Source organism: Kryptolebias marmoratus, linkage group LG2 (genome assembly GCF_001649575.2).
Source record: "Kryptolebias marmoratus isolate JLee-2015 linkage group LG2, ASM164957v2, whole genome shotgun sequence".
NCBI lineage: Eukaryota > Metazoa > Chordata > Actinopteri > Cyprinodontiformes > Rivulidae > Kryptolebias > Kryptolebias marmoratus.
In genome coordinates this window covers 13,007,486-13,024,777 of record NC_051431.1, presented here as the reverse complement: position 1 = coordinate 13,024,777, position 17,292 = coordinate 13,007,486, and the positions used below count along the sequence as shown (strand labels likewise).

The following is a 17,292-nucleotide window of genomic DNA, read 5'->3' as shown; positions in this document are numbered from 1 at the left end:
TTTTCTAAGCATCAGTATCTGCTTTCTTTTCTTCAACTTCTCACAACACATTGCTGCTTATTGGAGAGCAAACTGCAACTCTACACCACACTGGAGCAATGCACGCGATAAGTGGGATGGTTTTCTGGTTAAGTCATGGTGGTGTAACATTCTCACGAAGAACATCATGCCAATCAGTCCGCTGCCTGCTACATGGTTACCCAGTGTCGACTCCTTTAAGGAGAAGAACTGTTTCTTTCTGGTTAAGGAAAGTCTCACCTCATTTGAGGCCATAAACACAACAAGCAGAGAAGTGAATATTCTCTGAGTCAGACAAATGCATTGGTTTAATCTTTTTGAAGCAGGATGTCAGCAGCAGCACAAGCTAAGAGGCCACGGTACGAGGTAAAAGTGCAATGAGGGGGCATGCTGTTTATGCACGATAATGGGAGGGAAAAAAACTCAGTTGGCTGAGCTACCGAGCACAAGGTAAAAAAAGGAAGTCGCGCGCAGTTGTTAGTGGATCATCATGGTGAACCGAAGGACGTGCAGCAGTGAGTTAATGTTAGCAGAGCTCTCTGTAACGAACTGCTCAGGTCTCTCCTTAATCTGTGATAGAGATGAGGTCTACTAGGTATGCACGATTTAATAATAATTTATTCTCACTGCAATGTCAGTGTGCTCAGTATCAATTTCACAAAGAATTTGTATAAACTGTAACTACAAACTGCACGATTTATTTGACAATCAGAAGAACCCCCACTGCCCTAAATGCCCACCACCAATTTAGATGATATTGGCTGAGATGCTAAAATACACGTAGTGTTGTGGGAGTCGTGATGACAAAAGAAAAAGAGAAGTGAAGAAAATGTGGGTTTATTGCAACTCATATGAACACTGGAATATTCAACATTGCAATTTTATGTTTTACTAATATAATGCAGCTCTAATATCTACTTTAAGTGCAAAAAAAACAAGGTACGCAAAATAAAAATTTACTGTTAAACCCCAGTTTTAACCCTAATCTGATCTTGTTTTGCCATTTTAACTGGCGTGCGTTCAATATGAGGTATTTCAAAACAGCTGATCACAGGGTCAGTTCTTCAAACCCCCACCTGTTTCGCTTTAAGACCGTAGCAGCAGAGTGAACGGGTAGAGATGCTGTGTGGCAGGCAGGAATGCAGTCCAGGCAGCAGGGGTTCAGCCAGGTCTAAGCGCCGCAGCCAGGGGAACTGTAATCCTGTTAAGAACCCAGCTGTGTCTGACGTCAAACTCATCAAGCTACTAACTAGAGGTGAAGCGCTCTCATTAGGGAGAGAGGAAAGTAGAAGAGTTTGTTCATGTTGGTCAAATGTGACGGCAGGAGCAACTAAGAAAGGAATTTACCAGATTTTCAGTTCTTAAAGTGTTATTTCTGCCCCACTTCGTCTGTGCCAGCTCGATTAGGACACGGTGTTTTGCGGTTTAACTTTCTTCATCATAGCTTAAAGAATTATTTAGCATTAGCATTAGCATTTTCCCACTAAACAGCAGTCAGCTTAAATTATAAAAGGCTATAAAAACACTGCATGATTTGTTTTACTCCCCTCCCTGCAGACTGTGAGCACCTGATCCGCAGGATGTTGGTACTGGACCCGTCCAAACGTTTGTCTTTGGCTCAGATTAAGGAGCACAAGTGGATGACGCTGGATGTTCCCGTGCAGAGGCCTGTTCTGTACCAACAGTCGCTGTCCGCTGAGGGTGAGGCAGGCGTGGGAGAGTACAGCGAGCAGGTCCTTCGCCTCATGCACAGCCTCGGCATCGATCAGCACAAGACTATAGAGGTAAGGCCCAAATTGGAAATAGATTAGTTTAATCATCTATGCCAAGTATATAAAAATTAGATGGAAAAAAGGGTTTCAAAATATAAGACCTATAAATAAATTGCTTTATTTGAGTAAAGACCACTTTTTTTAGGTGTAGCCATCTTAAATTTGTTATTTACGTTACTGAAAGATGTTTTGTCAGTATTTTCAGGTAATTACTGTTACTGGTAAATTCATTATTTCACACTTAACAAAGGGTTGTAACATAAACAAATCTGGTGATTAGTTAATTATATCCAAACAGCATTTTGTTGAAAATCACTTCAATCACGAATCATTTATTGGTAACTTTCAGTGTCAATCTTTATCAAAGCAGTTATAATAAAAGTGAGTGAGCACATTTTAGGAAAGGAACTCCTAAAGTATGTTTGCCCTGTTAATGCTAATTCTACGCTGCTAGTGCTAATTCTGCTCATTTCGGCTGTTTTGTTTTCTAATTTTCTTTCAGCTTCGACTCATTCACTTTTAGACATATTGAGCTGATATTTGTTGTGGTAGAAGCTGGGACATAGCCCCGTCACATATTGAATTCTAATTTAAAAAATCAAGATGGCCGCCAAAGCTAACCGGGTCAAAAGTCAGACGAAAACTTGTTTGTGCTCTAACTCTGCAACCGTGTACCATAGGAAGGTCAAACTTTACAGATGGACACCTCACGGGTCAAGCATCAGCCCTATAGAGTTCTCAATGACAAGGTCAAAGGTCACAGGAGACTGTGTGCTCTAACTCTGCAACCAAGTAATGTGGGAATGTCAAACTGCATTTAGATAGCTCTTTGGTATGTCCTTGCTAGCGTTTTGCTACTTTAAGATCTTACCTAGCAATTTCCATCTTTCAGCTAACATTTTGCAACTTCTGGTTCTCCTGTGTTTTTATAGCGTTTCACTACTTCTGCCACCGTTTCAACCTTCCTCTGCTCCTCTTAGCTATTGTTTTGCACAGATTCAGATTATCTGCAAATTTCAGCAACCATTCAACTATTCCCTGGTACAACTTCAACTCTTCAAATTCAACTCGCTTTGACCGCTCAGCCATTAAATCATTTCAGCAAAGTTTCGGTTTCTTCATCAGCTGTCAGTCGAATCATTCAGCAAGAAGCATTCACGCTGCATTTTAGCAGAAAATGCAATTCCTCTAGTTGCAAATTTGCCTTTGTGGACCAATCAAAATGTGATTAAGCTGCAGATTTCCAACTCTTAAGTGTTTCAACAAAAATAGTGCAGTAATCATTTAGCTGTTGGAGCCTTTTTCGAACATTGTGTTTTCACAGGCCCAAAAGCAGTACGAGACAAAGTGTGCTTTGTTGATTCCCAAGTGCAGAATAAATATTTCCAACTGTTTGTTGTGTCTTTTGATATATAACACTACAAAATGTCTAAACAAGTAAAAAAAACAGACCATGATTTAGTTTTAAAAATAAAAAAGCATGGTCATCAACAGTTCAACAATTTTTTCTTTCTTTTAAAAGTACTTTTAGTCTAGTAAGGAACACACTCTGGGAGGTGGTTATTTGCTTGTCAAAGTCTGTAATCAGGACACCACTCAAGAACAAAGAGACCAGATTAGACTCGTCGAAAAAAAGGCCAGACTAATTCAAAAGAACACAAGTATTTTGATAAGCAAAACAAAAAATAAAATTGTGTCTGAACTTTTAAAACCTCACAATCCAGGGGATTTTGTTTTACTTTCGATCTGTCTGGTGATGTCTTTTTCAAAGCATTGCAGGTCATTTATTCAGCATGGCAGAGGTAGTATTATTGCACTGTAGCTTTGAAATGGCATAAGGAGTTCCCAAAAAGTGTATAAAACGAAACTAAAGTGCACTGTGCAAACAACTCGAGACTTTTTTAAGGCAAAGCTGACTTTAATCTCTGAGCTTTTTCTTCTTCTTTCTGAAGACAAATGTAAAGGGAGAAACACCCATGAAGAAGCGGTAAAAGCTTCATAACGCATCTTAAGGAAAAGTGTGTTGAATATTGTTCATGGTTTCCTACTTTTAGGTCTTGCACAAACTGACGGAGACACACACCACATTTGTCTTTGAAGTGGCTTATCAAACAGTTTCCAAAAAGCTACTGTCTAAAGTAATACCATCTTTTTTTGTTGGGTCCTGAAGTCTCTTGTTTTATAGTAAGAGCAACTTAGTGATGTGCTAAAGATATTTGTCCAATATTTGAACCTTTACCAAATATATTTTCAACTTTTGTCAAGTTTTCTGCCTTTTTAAAACCTATTCAGTCAAGGGGCCGTACATTATTTGTATTTGCATTTTCTGTTCTGCCATGTATTATTCACAAAAATCTGTAGATCTGTTTTCTCCACACTCTGCTCTTCGTTCACGGTATTAGCTCCGTTTTACACAGGAATGGTTAAATCGTTATCGTTCTGCATCTTAAGAGCTGTTGCAGTGAAGTTGTCAAAAAATATATATATATGTGGTAAACTTGTGTACAAACTCTGCCCCTTCTGCTCACTGTCGTTCTCCAGTCGCTCCAGAACAAAAGCTACAACCACTTTGCTGCTATATACTATCTGCTGGTGGAGCGGCTCAAGGCGCATCGCTGCAGCTTCCCTGTCGAACAGCGGCTCGACGCCCGCCAGCGGCGGCCCAGCACCATCGCTGAACAGACGGTCATCAAGGTAACCGCAGCGCGTCCAGGGCAACGAGGAGGGCTGCTGAATAATGTGTGCTGATTACTATCTGTGCCCCTCTGATCAAAGCTCCGCTATTCACACCTGCACTCTGAAACAAACAAATGGACAGGGACGGCCCAGTAATTTATTTATTCGTGTCTTCTGTGCTCTCTTGCAGTCTTTCACAGCCTGCCTTGATCCTAATGCGTTTCTCTCGGTTACATTATTCATTATTTTCTTTTCTTTGCCAGCTCCCGCTTCTTACCACCGCAGTCTAATTTGTCTTTCATTTCCCTCACCATCTTAAGATTGGTTTGTTTGTTGTTGTTTTTTTTCTTTTGCCTTGGGATTATAAAGTCAAATGTACAGCAGATTTTATTTATATAAGTGTGCTATTATCATGCGCATTGTTAACTCTGGCTGTCTCTTTTCTTCCACATCACAGTCAACCAGCGGTTCAGCCCAGGTGGGTTTGCTTCCGCAGGGAGTTCGTTTGCTGCGTTCCCCTGCTGTTCCCCAAACCTCCTCCGACGCTTGCACTTTCCCACAGTCTGCATCTCTACTGGAGCAGAATTTCATGGTGGAGGACATCAACACGCCCAAAGTAGGTCCAACACATATAAACCGGTTTGTAGTGGTTAGTATGAGATGTATTTATGCATTTATATTTTATTGGAAGACTAAAACATAGTTTCACTTCATGTTCTCCTTTGAGAAACATAAAGGATGGAGTTGAAATAGTATTTGTAAAAGAAAACTGCTTTTGTTTGGCATAAATTAAAATGTCCAACCTGAGCTCCTGCACAAACAGATTCTACAGGGTCTGATATTGTGGTAAATACACTGAGACACAAGCAGGGTTTTCATTACAAAGATCTTGAGTTTGATCACTTACATGGGCAGTATTTATTTTTGACCATCTCAGCTTTTTGCAGACATCGACTCGATGTCTAAATCTGATTGCTCAATGAGAGACAATGTTTCATTTATGTAAGTTTTAGTTATTACAGTCATCATCCACTTGTTTTCTGGCTTGCTTTAAAGGAGCTGTGAATCAGAAATGCCTGTGCACATCTGTGTGTGTGTGTGCGTGCGTGCGCACCAGACTCCTTTGAGGTTTGGAGCGTCAACCTGCCAGAGAGCAGCTGACTTGTCCTCTTATGTAAGCAGTCAGCCAGCACTCACATCAGACAGGACAGCTGGCTGTCCTGCAAGGCTCCTCACACACACACATATACACACACACAGTGCTGTTCTTTTTTCTCATTGCCAACCAGCAAGCAACCTTTTCCTCCAGGCCCAGTGTTGGACTGACCGCTTATTACACAACACAGACTCTGCTGGTCTGATTTGATGGCTCCACACACCTTCAGGCATACACGCATAGTTTAAGCTTTCTTTTCCATCCTAACCCTCCTTCCTCGCTTCAATAAAGAATTAATTGTACATAGCTACGTGTACATAGCTGGGGGGTGGGGGGTAAGCCGAACAGGGTGCATGTTATCTGCGTGAATGGAGTCTGGTTATGTAAGCAGTCCTGTGATGATGATGTGACCTAATGCAGAGCTGAGTGAACACACATGGACAGGAAGCTGCTGCGCCACCCCTGCGATCTCACCGCCCAGTCTTCCCACCCCTCAGCCATTAGCTTCTTTTTTTCTCTGTTCTTTTTTTTTTGGCATTGAGCACTTTTTATCCTCCCGTTTTTCTGTCGACTCTTTTCATTCAGCTTCATCTCTCTTCCTTCTATTGACCTTTGAACTTCACTGTCCCCTCATGACCTGCCACCTCTTTGTGTCAATTTCACAATGTGGTCCCCACCCCCCACCCCTGTTTGGTGAGTGTGTGTGTGTGTGGATCTGTTGGGTAATAGCATTCCTATCCCAGCACACTAAAGAAAGCAGATGGGAAATTGGGCAAAGCTGCTCATTCTAGATCAACACCAGGCTTTCCGGTTTCTGCAACAACTCATGCAGATGATCTATGTGTGTCATTTATTTATTTATTTATTTATTTTTATGTGTACGTGTACCAGTCAAAGCTCACTTTCTGGCCATGAATTCTGTGATTCCTATCATCCACCTCTGCACCAACAAACACTGGCCTCCATGCAGTAACTAAAACACAAACAATGAAAATATGAAAAGGATTTTGGTAAAAGAAGAGGAAACTGAGGGAAGCGAGGAACTAATGAAGTTATTTCAGCTATTAGGATCATTTTTGTTGCTGTTTGTTTCTAAGGTCTGGAAAGGATGGAGTTTGTTTGTCTCGTCTTTGTGCATGCATCTTGAGGGTGTATAATACCTTCATTTTTAAGAATTATGATTCTTGGTTTGGTTGTGAAAGGTCCTGGGTTCAAATCCAGGAACAAGGCACCAGTTTAAATGTTGCATCCAGTCTAGAAAATTCCTTCTCAGTCCCCAAATACACATGTAGATAGACTTCCAAAGATCTTCTCTTGGGAGGATGGCACACCTAAACAGAAAAACATTAAATCAAATCAGAAAGAAAATGATCAGAAACTAGCCAGGTCTGTAACAGACACAGTTTCAATCTGTTGAATTTAGAGCTGTAAGTGTAAATATTGTTCGGTCTTTCAGTCTCTTTATCATTTTTCTCATTTAGGTGAATGGCTGCCTGCTGGACCCCCTCCCTCCCACCACTGTCCTCCGCAAGTCCTCCACCTCGTCGCCTAGCAACATGATGGAGACATCGATCGACGAGGGCATTGAGACCGAGGAGCCGGACGCAGAGGATGATCCGGCCCACCTGCTCTCAGCCTATCAGACAGCTCGGTTTGGACAACGACGGCACACCTTGTCTGAAGTCACCAATCAGCCGGGCCCGTCAAACCAAGGTGCGATACATGGGCTCCGTGAAAAAGGAAAAACTGTTCTCCCAATCACTGTGTTGACCTGAAATCAAAATGTCCTCCTCAGGTAAATTATTCTCTTTGGGCCACAACCCATCCACGGGCAGCATGGACTCAGACATCGGCTACGATATGGGGTCTGTGCACAGTGACCTGGGTCTGCTGGAGGACTCTCCCTCCTCCTTCAGTGAAGCGGTACCAGCCAGCAGCTCCGGCGTCAACCCTGCGTCCTTCTTGATGGCAAGGCCTGCCAACCCAGCAATGGCTGCCCTGACTTCGCAGCACAGGGAGACGCACAACCGCTCCCCTATCAGCTTCCGAGAAGGACGCCGTGCCTCTGACACCTCCCTTACGCAAGGTCAGAATCAACCACGCGTAGTTTTAGATGCCAAACATGAGCTACTTTTCTGTCTAAGGCACGAAATATCTTCCTTGGTAATAGCAGGTTCCCAAAGTCCATTTTACTGTTCATAGTGTCTAATCTGGCTGTCTAACAAAAGGTTTTCCTTTATTTCTTAAGTTTCTTAAGTTTTTTTAAATGACAATGCAATTAGATTTGTTAGCAGCTTTTAGTAATTTGAATTTGAAGCATCAGCTTCTGTTTACATGTGATGGCTAAAGTTTTAAACTCAGTACCTGGTATTTGAAAATTCTCAGTGTTTCATACCATTTTTGATAATGAGGGAGTGAATGACTAAATGAAAGGTATACTTTGTATTTTTGAATAGATTCTGCTCCAGAATAACTGTACAGAATTTGTGGGTGCTGCTGAAATCTCCTTTTTCACAACAACTTTTACATTTGTTTTTGCTATCTTGACAGTGCAAAGACAAGGTCAAGAAGTGTTTTTATTCCTTTTGTCCAGGTCAAGTCAGATCCTGTATGTTGTAAATCTTGATGCATTAGTCACCCTTAACATAGCTTTATATTAGCCAGATCTGCAACTGTATTTGGTCTCTGTGTTTTTAATGCACTACCTCACACTGCAACATTCATTAGCACCTATATGCATAAAGCTCAGATTTAAATTATATTGTGGGTAATGTAGGAGGCCAGCTTTGACAACCAGGAAGAATGGTTGAATCAAAAAGATGTGATCTCTTTATATTTCTTCTGTTGGCTTTTGAAACCCAGACAGTAATGCAACGAAGAGATATTTTGACATTGTCACTATACTATTCCCATCACACGTCTGCGGAGCGGAGCAACAATGCTCCCGAGACACCGTTAAAAGAATTTCTAACATTGACTGTCTGCAATGGATTTAGCCAAGATGGATCAAAAATAATGCTTTGAAATCACAGATCAGACGCGTATAAGTGTCAATTAAATGCCATATCTAAGATGTCTCCTTGAGCTCAGAGACTGCGGAGAGTTTGATGCCACACAAGAACAGCGAGCGAGACGAGGAACTTTGATTGTCATGACACTGACGCAACACACCTACAGCTGCTCCGTCAAAGCTTTACACACACTGAAACAGATATGTGTGTTTTCCGTATGAAATATGTGTGTATGGTTAAAAGTGTCTCATTCCCACCCCCCTCACACCTTTCTCCATCTCTTCCCGTCTCTCCTCCTCTCTGTGTCTCTGACGACTACAACGGCGATGATTCACCTTGTGAATCAGACACGCGTTTGAAGGTTTCAGCCCACATATCTCCCTTCCCCTCAGCACCCCCAACCCATCCCCCCCCTCCTCCCTCCTTTTAACGTTCCTCCTCCCTCTGTACTGCTCATTCCCTGTCTCATTGTCTTTCAGGCAAGATTTCTGTCTCCTGCAGATCAGAGGAGCCAAGAAACATAACAGGCGGTGTTAAAGGATCCCATCTCCAGCACCGTTTTGTTTTGGGCTTTTTTTTTGTTGTTGTTTCTGTGCCTGCTGGTTGTAAATCACCTGCTCTTAAGCCAAGTGAAACCGATAATTCTGAGTTAAAAATATGTTCCTTCCCCAGCTCCTCGTTGACAGTCTGCAGCGTGCGCTCCCAGTTGGTGTTTGCGCTTATTTATTTATTTTTCATAATCTTCTTTGGAGGGTGTCGATGTGGCGGATTCTTTTGCGTCAGCCTGCTGCTGACTCTGGTTTTAAATAACTCCCACCATCGCAGTGAGTCAGGTCCTATCGTTCACAGCCGCAGCTCGTCACCACTGGACGGGTCTTATCAGAGCTGTTTGTGCTGTTGCACACACACGCGCGCGCATTCACACAAACACAGACTCTGAGATACAGTCACATGTGCACACAGTAATGACGTACATCCAGTGACATTGTCAGCAGAGGTGATAAAAAAGTGCGCACCAGTCCAACGTCAGTGAGGATAAAGCCCAGTTCTCAAAAAAAAACCAGAGCATGTTTCATCCTGTTATGTCGATAAGTGTGGCTGGACTGATTTGTGAGGATTTGGTTTGTGCTTGCAGGTTTGGTGGCATTTCGGCAGCACCTCCAAAATTTGGCAAGGACCAAAGGCATCTTGGAGCTAAACAAAGTCCAGATGCTGGTAGAGCAGATGGGCTCCGGGGAAGGAGCCGCCGGGGGCCCCGTGGGACCACAGCACCACTTGCACAACCTGCTGGAGGTCAGTCACACAAAAACACACACCCCAACGTCTCATTTCTCCCCAAAACCTCATCCACAGCTTCAGTCTTTCTACTGTTCTGATTTCATATTGGACAATACAAAAAAAAAGGACCCAGGCACCCAGGCTGTTGTGTAACCTCAGGAGAGGCAGCCAACTGTGGCTTGTTTACTGTCTCCCGTCCCCCTGGAGCTCGGAGCCGTGGCCAAAATGAATGCAGCCATTGTTGAAATCAGTCAGACTTGCCCATAGTAGTTACTAGAACTCCAGTCACACAAAAAGACCCACACAGAGGCACAACACGTGGGGAGCTATTTGAGGAAATAACTGTTGCTTTCCTGTAAACAAAAAATAAATTAGCACAGGCAAGATCGTCTTGTTTCCCTTTTTCCGTTTTGTTTGTTTGTTTTGTAATTTTTTTTAACCATCTCATAATGAAATAAAGCTGCTCTTTGTTGGTTATGATGCTTGAAGCCTCATCATCCTTTTAATTAGCTTTCATTCCATTTACCTAATGTGAAATCCCTTTGGTACATTCCATTCAGAGAAAAGGCATCTGGCTGATTGGTCGCCACACGAGCATTCGGGCAGGAGGATGGGAAGATAATTCATTTAGGCTACATGAACCCCTCAGACCTCGACACGGCTGTATTAACGAACAGGGAAGTGGAGGCGAAATCTGTGATCTGAGCTCATTTTGTTGCAACGTTCTGTTTTTAATTGAAGGGTGAGGCTTGCAAGCAGCAGGAGGGCCTAGCTTTATACCAAGGTGAGCCCCAGCCGCCTCTCCTGTCCCGCAGACAGAGCTTGGAAACACAGTACCTCACTCACAGACTACAGGTACAGTCTACGCCACTCGTTCTGATCAGGTTCAGGCGACCGCTCTACAACAGCACTGATGATCATGGTGGTAATTATTAGTCTCGATGTCTCTTTTGCCCAGAAGGCCAACATCTTGGCTAACAGTCCTGCTAGCTGTCAGCTTTTCTGTAAGGAGACTCCTCGAAGTTTAGAGCAGCAGCTGCAGGAACACAGGTAAATCACACTGCAAAAGTCTCCTCTGCACACCTGTTTCATCTTCTTATTGTCCAGTTTTTAAATACAGTGATTTTATTTTTTCATTTAATGTTGGAGAATCAAATATTTTAAATCCTTCAGGGAAGAAACTAGCCACAGCCCGACGATCGACCTGTAGCTTCATTTAGTTCACCATCATTCAGTCCACGCTGCTCTTCAGCTTGTTTTATGTTTGCAGCTGATTTTTTTTTTTTCTTTGCCCTTCATCTGCACAGTGCTGTGCAAAGGTCTTGAACCACTCTTTGGTTTTTTATATTTTGCTTTCAAGGAGCCAGACTTTCTTTTAAAGAGATCTTGAGCTCTTCAAAATTACTGAAGGTCTTTCAAAGTTTCTTTTGGGATTTTTGCTGCCTTTTCATGATTTTTCAGTCTAACACCTGACCATTTTCAGAAGATCGTTTGTTAAATCACTAAACTCTGACCTATAAAAACTTAAGGGATGAGCCAGTGTTGCCTCAACACACACCAGACAACTTGACAAAAAAATAAATAAATGAATTTTTAGTCACTTTATTACTAGCAGTGTGTCACAAAGACACGGTTAGTTCTCATTTATTTACTTTAACCTAGCAAAACTACCAACAATAACCGTTTCACAAAGATGAAATAATATTTTAGCACCTATATTATGATTCCTTGACATACAATAGATGATCAGCTGAAGGTTTCAGACGTCGTTCATCTGCAGGGATAGTTTTTTTCGAAGCAACAGTTCTTTTGTCCTCCACTTGTCCTCGCTCCTCATTTTTAGGAACACGCTCCATAATCTGCTGTCATGGTTCAGCATACTATGGAGCTGGACAGAAAATGAGTGAAAAAGCAGCCAAAGTTCAAAGACTAACTGTGGAAGACCTTCAGAAAGTCTGGAAAACTATTATTTAAGACTCCTTTAAAAGATGACAAGAAAATTTGACTGATTGAAGCAAAGTGTAAAGAAAGGAGAACCAGCTTGTTTATTTTTGCACAGTTTTGTATCTGTTTTTGTTAATGTAACTTTAGGTTGCCAGTTTTTTTTAACTGCTGCACCACTCATTCATGTTTTTCACCATATTCTTAGTCATTTTTATACATGGAAATCTTACTTTGTAGCAAGAAAGTGCCTCTATTTTAAACCACTTATTAAGCTCTGATTGGCTGGTTTTCTTACCTCTGCTATTACATGCAGCAGATTTTCTTTTTTGATAAATAGTGATGCAGGGAGATGTATAATTAATTACAAAATATATAGAAAGGACCGTGTTCGATGTCTGCTTTCTTCATTATTCTATTCACTTTCTGTTTACGTTTTGCTCATGTTTGTTTATGGTTTCATTACGGAATCGTTTTAATCTTCCTCGTGCCGTCTCCTTCGCAGACTGAACCAGAAGAGGATGTTCCTGCAGCAGCAGTCGCAGAGCGTGGGACTGCAGGCTTACTTCAATCAGATGCAGATAGCTGAGGGCTCCTACCCAGCAGGCAGCCCTGCTCCGGACCTGACGGCGCCTCCGAGTTCCCCTCAGGGCCCCTCCATGTCTGTCAGCAGCCAGCCTCAGCCCCAGCAGCCGGGCAGTCCTCAGGCCTCTCCTCCCTTCAGCCACAGCCTGGGTCCCCTGATGGAGCCGAGCGAGGGCGTGGTTTATGATCCCTACATGAGCCATCACCACTACACCCAGCATCTGCCTCACGGAGCTCACCTCCACCACCAGCTCCACCATCAGCAGCCTCCCGATGCTTCCAGCAGCGGCCTGAGCTTCAGCTACCCTTCAGGCTGTGAGCAGCAGCCTCTCGGGCCTGAAACTCTTCTACCAGACCAGTACGAGTTCTCGATGAACCCCGCTCTGCTGCCTCCTCTTGGCCCAGGAGAGGCCGTGCCTGGAGTTCTGGCTGCCTCGGGGCCGTCAGACAGCCTGGGCATGCCCGAGCTGCAGGGTTCGCTCCTGGACAGCGAGATGATGGAGACCGTGGACTCGCAGCACGGCTTCGTGCTGGTCAACTAAAGCAGGCTGAAATGAGAGCAGTGTTAATCGATGAGAACCCACACGGCACGGAGAGCAGCGGGAACGGAGATGTAAGCGGAGGCCATAAGCGTAGCAACGGGGAAGGATGTGTTCACTTTTGTACAACTAATACAAACTTCAATTCTTAGTTGTGATAAACCTCAACTCTTCTACCAAAATCCTCCCTTGACCTGCCTCCCTTTCTCCCTCTCCTCCACCGTTCCGCTCTGCCCTGCGAGGCAGGAGTCGGGCCTGAAGCGCGGCGCAGCGTGACCTTCGTCCTGCTGAATTCAGCGAGGCGGCTTTCGTCTGTGAGACTGCGTCACGCGGTCCGGGGGTGGGGGGCGGGGTGGGACGGGGAGCCGCGCATCCTTGAGGCTGCTGGCGTGCGGCGTCTTTTCTAGAAATAGTCTGGAAGAGAACTCATTTAGAACTTAATGAATTGCAACCAAAAGCACAATGGCTGGCAGTGCTTTTTGGGTTTCAAATAGGACACGACAAAAAGACTGGTTCACAAAAACACTTCTTTAGATTTTTCTTTTCTTCTTTCTTTAAATATTTCAGCAGATAGAAAAACCAACTGAGCAAGAGAAGATAGCCCTCATTTATCATGGTAGTTTGAATATCGCCACAGATTCAAGTGTTAAGGTTGTTTGGTTTTTTGTGTATAGCTAGTAACGCACTATAAAGCACAGGCCATCAGGGTGGTCATGCATCCGTTTCAACACTATTGCTTTAAAAAAAAAACAAAAGGCAACTTTTGTTTTTGCCGCCTCAGATACCCTAAACAATGCTACATCTGTGCTGTTAACAGGTAAAGAAAGTTAGACCGTAGATGCAGTTCACGTGGCTTTTTATTCATATTCTAACTACTGATCTTGAGATGTTTTGTACACTACTAATCGCACCCAGTTTCAGTACTCTCAGTACGATGAAGGTGATTCCGAGTCCAGTGGAGTCGTGGGTCGTGTTTCCGCCTGATAAATGAGGGCTGATGGGACTGTGAGCTGTGTTTATTCTCTTTCTGTGGCAATACTGAAGCAATATTAACCCTGAACATCGAGGAGGGGGGTGACTCGAAGCCTCGCCTGTTCCGGCCAGCTCTGATTGGCTCCCGCGTCAACCTCAGACTCGTCAGCAGTGACATCACTGGAGCCGATGATGTAACCAGGAGATAATCTCTCTCTCTCTGCCATTTGCTCCAGAAACACGCCTGGAGACATCTGTCTGGATGCTGCTGTGCAGAAGTTTGATTTTTGACACATTTTATGAGCATTTTATTCAAAATAGTCTGTGAAGTAATTTCTTTACCAGTAATTTTATATAATAAAAAAAAAATCCAGTTAAACTTCATGAAAATCTCCCCTGAATTCGACAAGAGGCCTTTAAAGCAGCAGCCGTTCTCCTGGATAAGGTTTTTCTTGGTACTCCACAGGTAGTTTGCTGTGATCGTCTTGGAGAACTTGTCGGCTGCTTGTGGCTCGGCCTCAGACCTGGGATCAGCGAATGAATAATCATCTAAATGTGGTTCAAACTTCTGCACGGTGTTGCACACGTGAAACTCTCTGCGTCCGTTACAGAAAACACAAACGGTACGGTCAGGCTTTTAAAGATGGGATCCTGACTTCCATAATCTCTGCTCCAGTCACGCCTCTGTGGTGTTTTAAATGTTTGAGGGGTCATCAAAAGAAACAAAGATTCCCAACATTTAGGTTCCCCTGAAAAAAGAGCGTTTCCTCTCTGACGCTGCTGCTGGTGCTGCTGGGAGACAAAGACGAGCAGAACACGGGTCTCCTGACACACTGGATCCGGATGAGATTGTTATTTTTACTTTTTAACAGCACCTAAAATATTCATTCTACCTGAAGCAGATGAATGTAACTTCTCTGACAGATTGCGTAAAAAGAGAAATGAAATAATAGTGTGATGAGCATTAACATGACCTGATTGGTTGGAGCTTAAAGGGAGAGTTCAGATCCTTTGAAGTGGGGTTCTGTGGAAAGGTTAGGAAGAAATAATATCTTCTCTGTTGTAGGCGGCTCTTTTAGTAGCCTCAGTTTGAAGACTGACTGGATTAACAGGCTAAGGGCTAGTCCGGGTGTAGCCAATCATTGCGTGGTTCTGCAGGAAGTGCTACAGTCTGTGTTTCTATGGAAACGCACTTTATTACAACGCTGTTAGTAATGTAAAGGGTTCTAATCGAGCGGTTTGAGAGTGGAGCTGTTCTAAAACAGCAGCGATCCACTTCGGTCCCTGACCTGTCTGGACTGTTTGCTCGTCAGTCCAGTCAGTTAAACCGTTAAACTCTCCAAACTGAGCTTGTTTAAATGGCTTTCTGCAACAGGTAAGATAACACCTGTTCAGAGTTTTTCCACAGAACCTGACATCTAAAGATGAGAAGCCCCTCTCCCTAAACTCTGCAGCCAGACTCATCCAAGATTCGTAAACTTGACCGTTCGGACTGCTGAGGCGATTGGACGAGTTGCAGTGAAGCAGTTAATGTGTGTTTAGTGGCGGCCAACTCCTGCTGCAGCCCCGAGTAAGACTGCAGAAGGAAAATCCAACCTTTCAATTGTTCTTTTAAGAACAAAAGGGTTCCATCGAATGGTCATTTTGTCCGACCAGCTGTCCAAAACTCTGTAACGAGAGGACCGTTAAACTTGCAGGCTTCTGTCGTTCACAGATCAGCAGTTTTGCTCTAATTGAGCCTAAATCTGCGCAGATGTGGCCACCTCCAGCAGCAACGGTCAGAGAGCCAGAGAGCAGACCGGTCGCATCATCAGTCCCACGGTTCAATTTACGAAACTCATCAGCTGGACGTGGAGGTCGAAATGGTTTCACCCACTTTTTACTGACGGGAACAGACTCGCACCCAGTTAGTGGGTCGTGTTGGGGGAAAAAAAACGCCCATTAGAGAGGAAGAGTGTGACGCTGGGCTGAAGATGGATGGATTATTCAAAAGGTTTTTTTTCGAGCATTAAGTTGTCGGCACTGACGGCGTAAGAGCATTAAAGTGTGCGTTTCTTTTTCTGTTTCTTTTGTCGATGGTCAGACTAAAAGATCTACAGGATGATTTGTGGAAGTTGAATACTAGAGCACTTTCTAACAAACAGGGGAAGAACAGATTGTAGCGAGAGAGGAGGAGGAGGAGGAGGAAGGTGGGAAAGGTTTGTGTTGCTCTGCCGTTTCCTGGCAGGTGAAACGAACCACATTCTGTAGGAACCCCCCCTTTTCTCCTCTCCTCTCTCTTTTCGACCCCTTCCCTCAAACAATAATGGACACAAAACCAATTTCTTTCAAAGAAAGACCCGACGTAGTGACACTTTATCTGATTGTTGATTTTTTTGGTTGTTTTGTTTTTTGACACTTCTCAGTTTCTTCTGAGCGCTCCTCGGTCAGAGTGTGAGTGGCGTGAATCCTCACCCCGGGGGGGTTCAGGAAAAGTGTTCGGTGTGCCTTTTTACTTTTTCGTATTTTCAGTCTAAACAAAGACTTTGAATAAAACGATTATTTCTGGTTGGACCCATTTATTTTAATTATTTCCTTTCTGTTCATCTTGTTTTGTTTTCATGTACGTAGAGCCAGGTTTTACAAAGGTACCAAAGTCCTTCAGAAGTGTCCCTGTACGACCCCACCGTGTGGAGTTTTAGAGCTTCTTTGTCAGCTTTCTTTTTTCCCTCCTTCTTCCTCTTCTTCTTCTTCTTCTTGTTGGTCAATCAGTGTACGCCATATAAAAGTATTATAGCAATATTTCTCTAGATGAAGACTAAAGTCATAGTGGATGTGTTTCTAAGTATCATAATTTCACCTCCTGCTGATAAAAACACACACAAAAAAAAATCAATCAATAGAAATTCAGTTTTATATCCATCGATGTTGACCACACATAAGCTAACTTGCTGTTGAGATTAAAAAGGTTTATTGAACAAAAACAGAAAATGTCTCTTTTTCTTTTTTTAACTCTGACCGCTCTGTTGAAATTAAAGGCTTTGCTTTCCTCGAAAGAATGCATATCGCCCGCCGCCTTTTTGGTCAAACCTTGAAAGTAACATTAGTTAAATAACTCGGAGTACGTGTTGCTAATGACCCTCAGCTACTACCACGCAGAGTTTTAGCTCGGCGTCTGTAAAACTGACTGAATTATAACCTATGTTTGTGGTTTTTTTAAGGTCAGTTGGAACTGGATCGACTTCAACAATCAATCAGTTACAGATCTACGTCCTGCGATCGCTTCCTAAACGTTTCATTAAAATCCATCCAGGGGTTCATGGGATATTTTACTAACAGACTGACGGCAGTGACTCCAAATCGTT

The 17,292-nt window shown here is 43.3% G+C and overlaps 1 protein-coding gene across 2 annotated transcripts in view; it reads left to right on the top strand.

Moving 5' to 3' along the window:
• Nucleotides 1–16,905, top strand: part of sik2b (salt-inducible kinase 2b) — a 46,052-nt gene extending 29,147 nt beyond the window's left edge. The window contains exons 7-15 of one of the 2 annotated variants that reach the window (XM_017429010.3): nt 1,576–1,802; nt 4,332–4,484; nt 4,924–5,082; nt 7,104–7,335; nt 7,418–7,708; nt 9,769–9,926; nt 10,653–10,766; nt 10,870–10,961; nt 12,358–16,905. In XM_017429010.3, coding sequence (XP_017284499.1) covers nt 1,576–1,802; nt 4,332–4,484; nt 4,924–5,082; nt 7,104–7,335; nt 7,418–7,708; nt 9,769–9,926; nt 10,653–10,766; nt 10,870–10,961; nt 12,358–12,979 — 2,048 coding nt within the window. In that variant the 3' untranslated portion in view covers nt 12,980–16,905. The remainder of the gene's footprint in view (nt 1–1,575; nt 1,803–4,331; nt 4,485–4,923; nt 5,083–7,103; nt 7,336–7,417; nt 7,709–9,768; nt 9,927–10,652; nt 10,767–10,869; nt 10,962–12,357) is intronic. The other variant, XM_017429011.3, reaches the window with a different exon arrangement.
• The last annotated feature ends 387 nt before the right edge of the window (nt 16,906–17,292 follow it).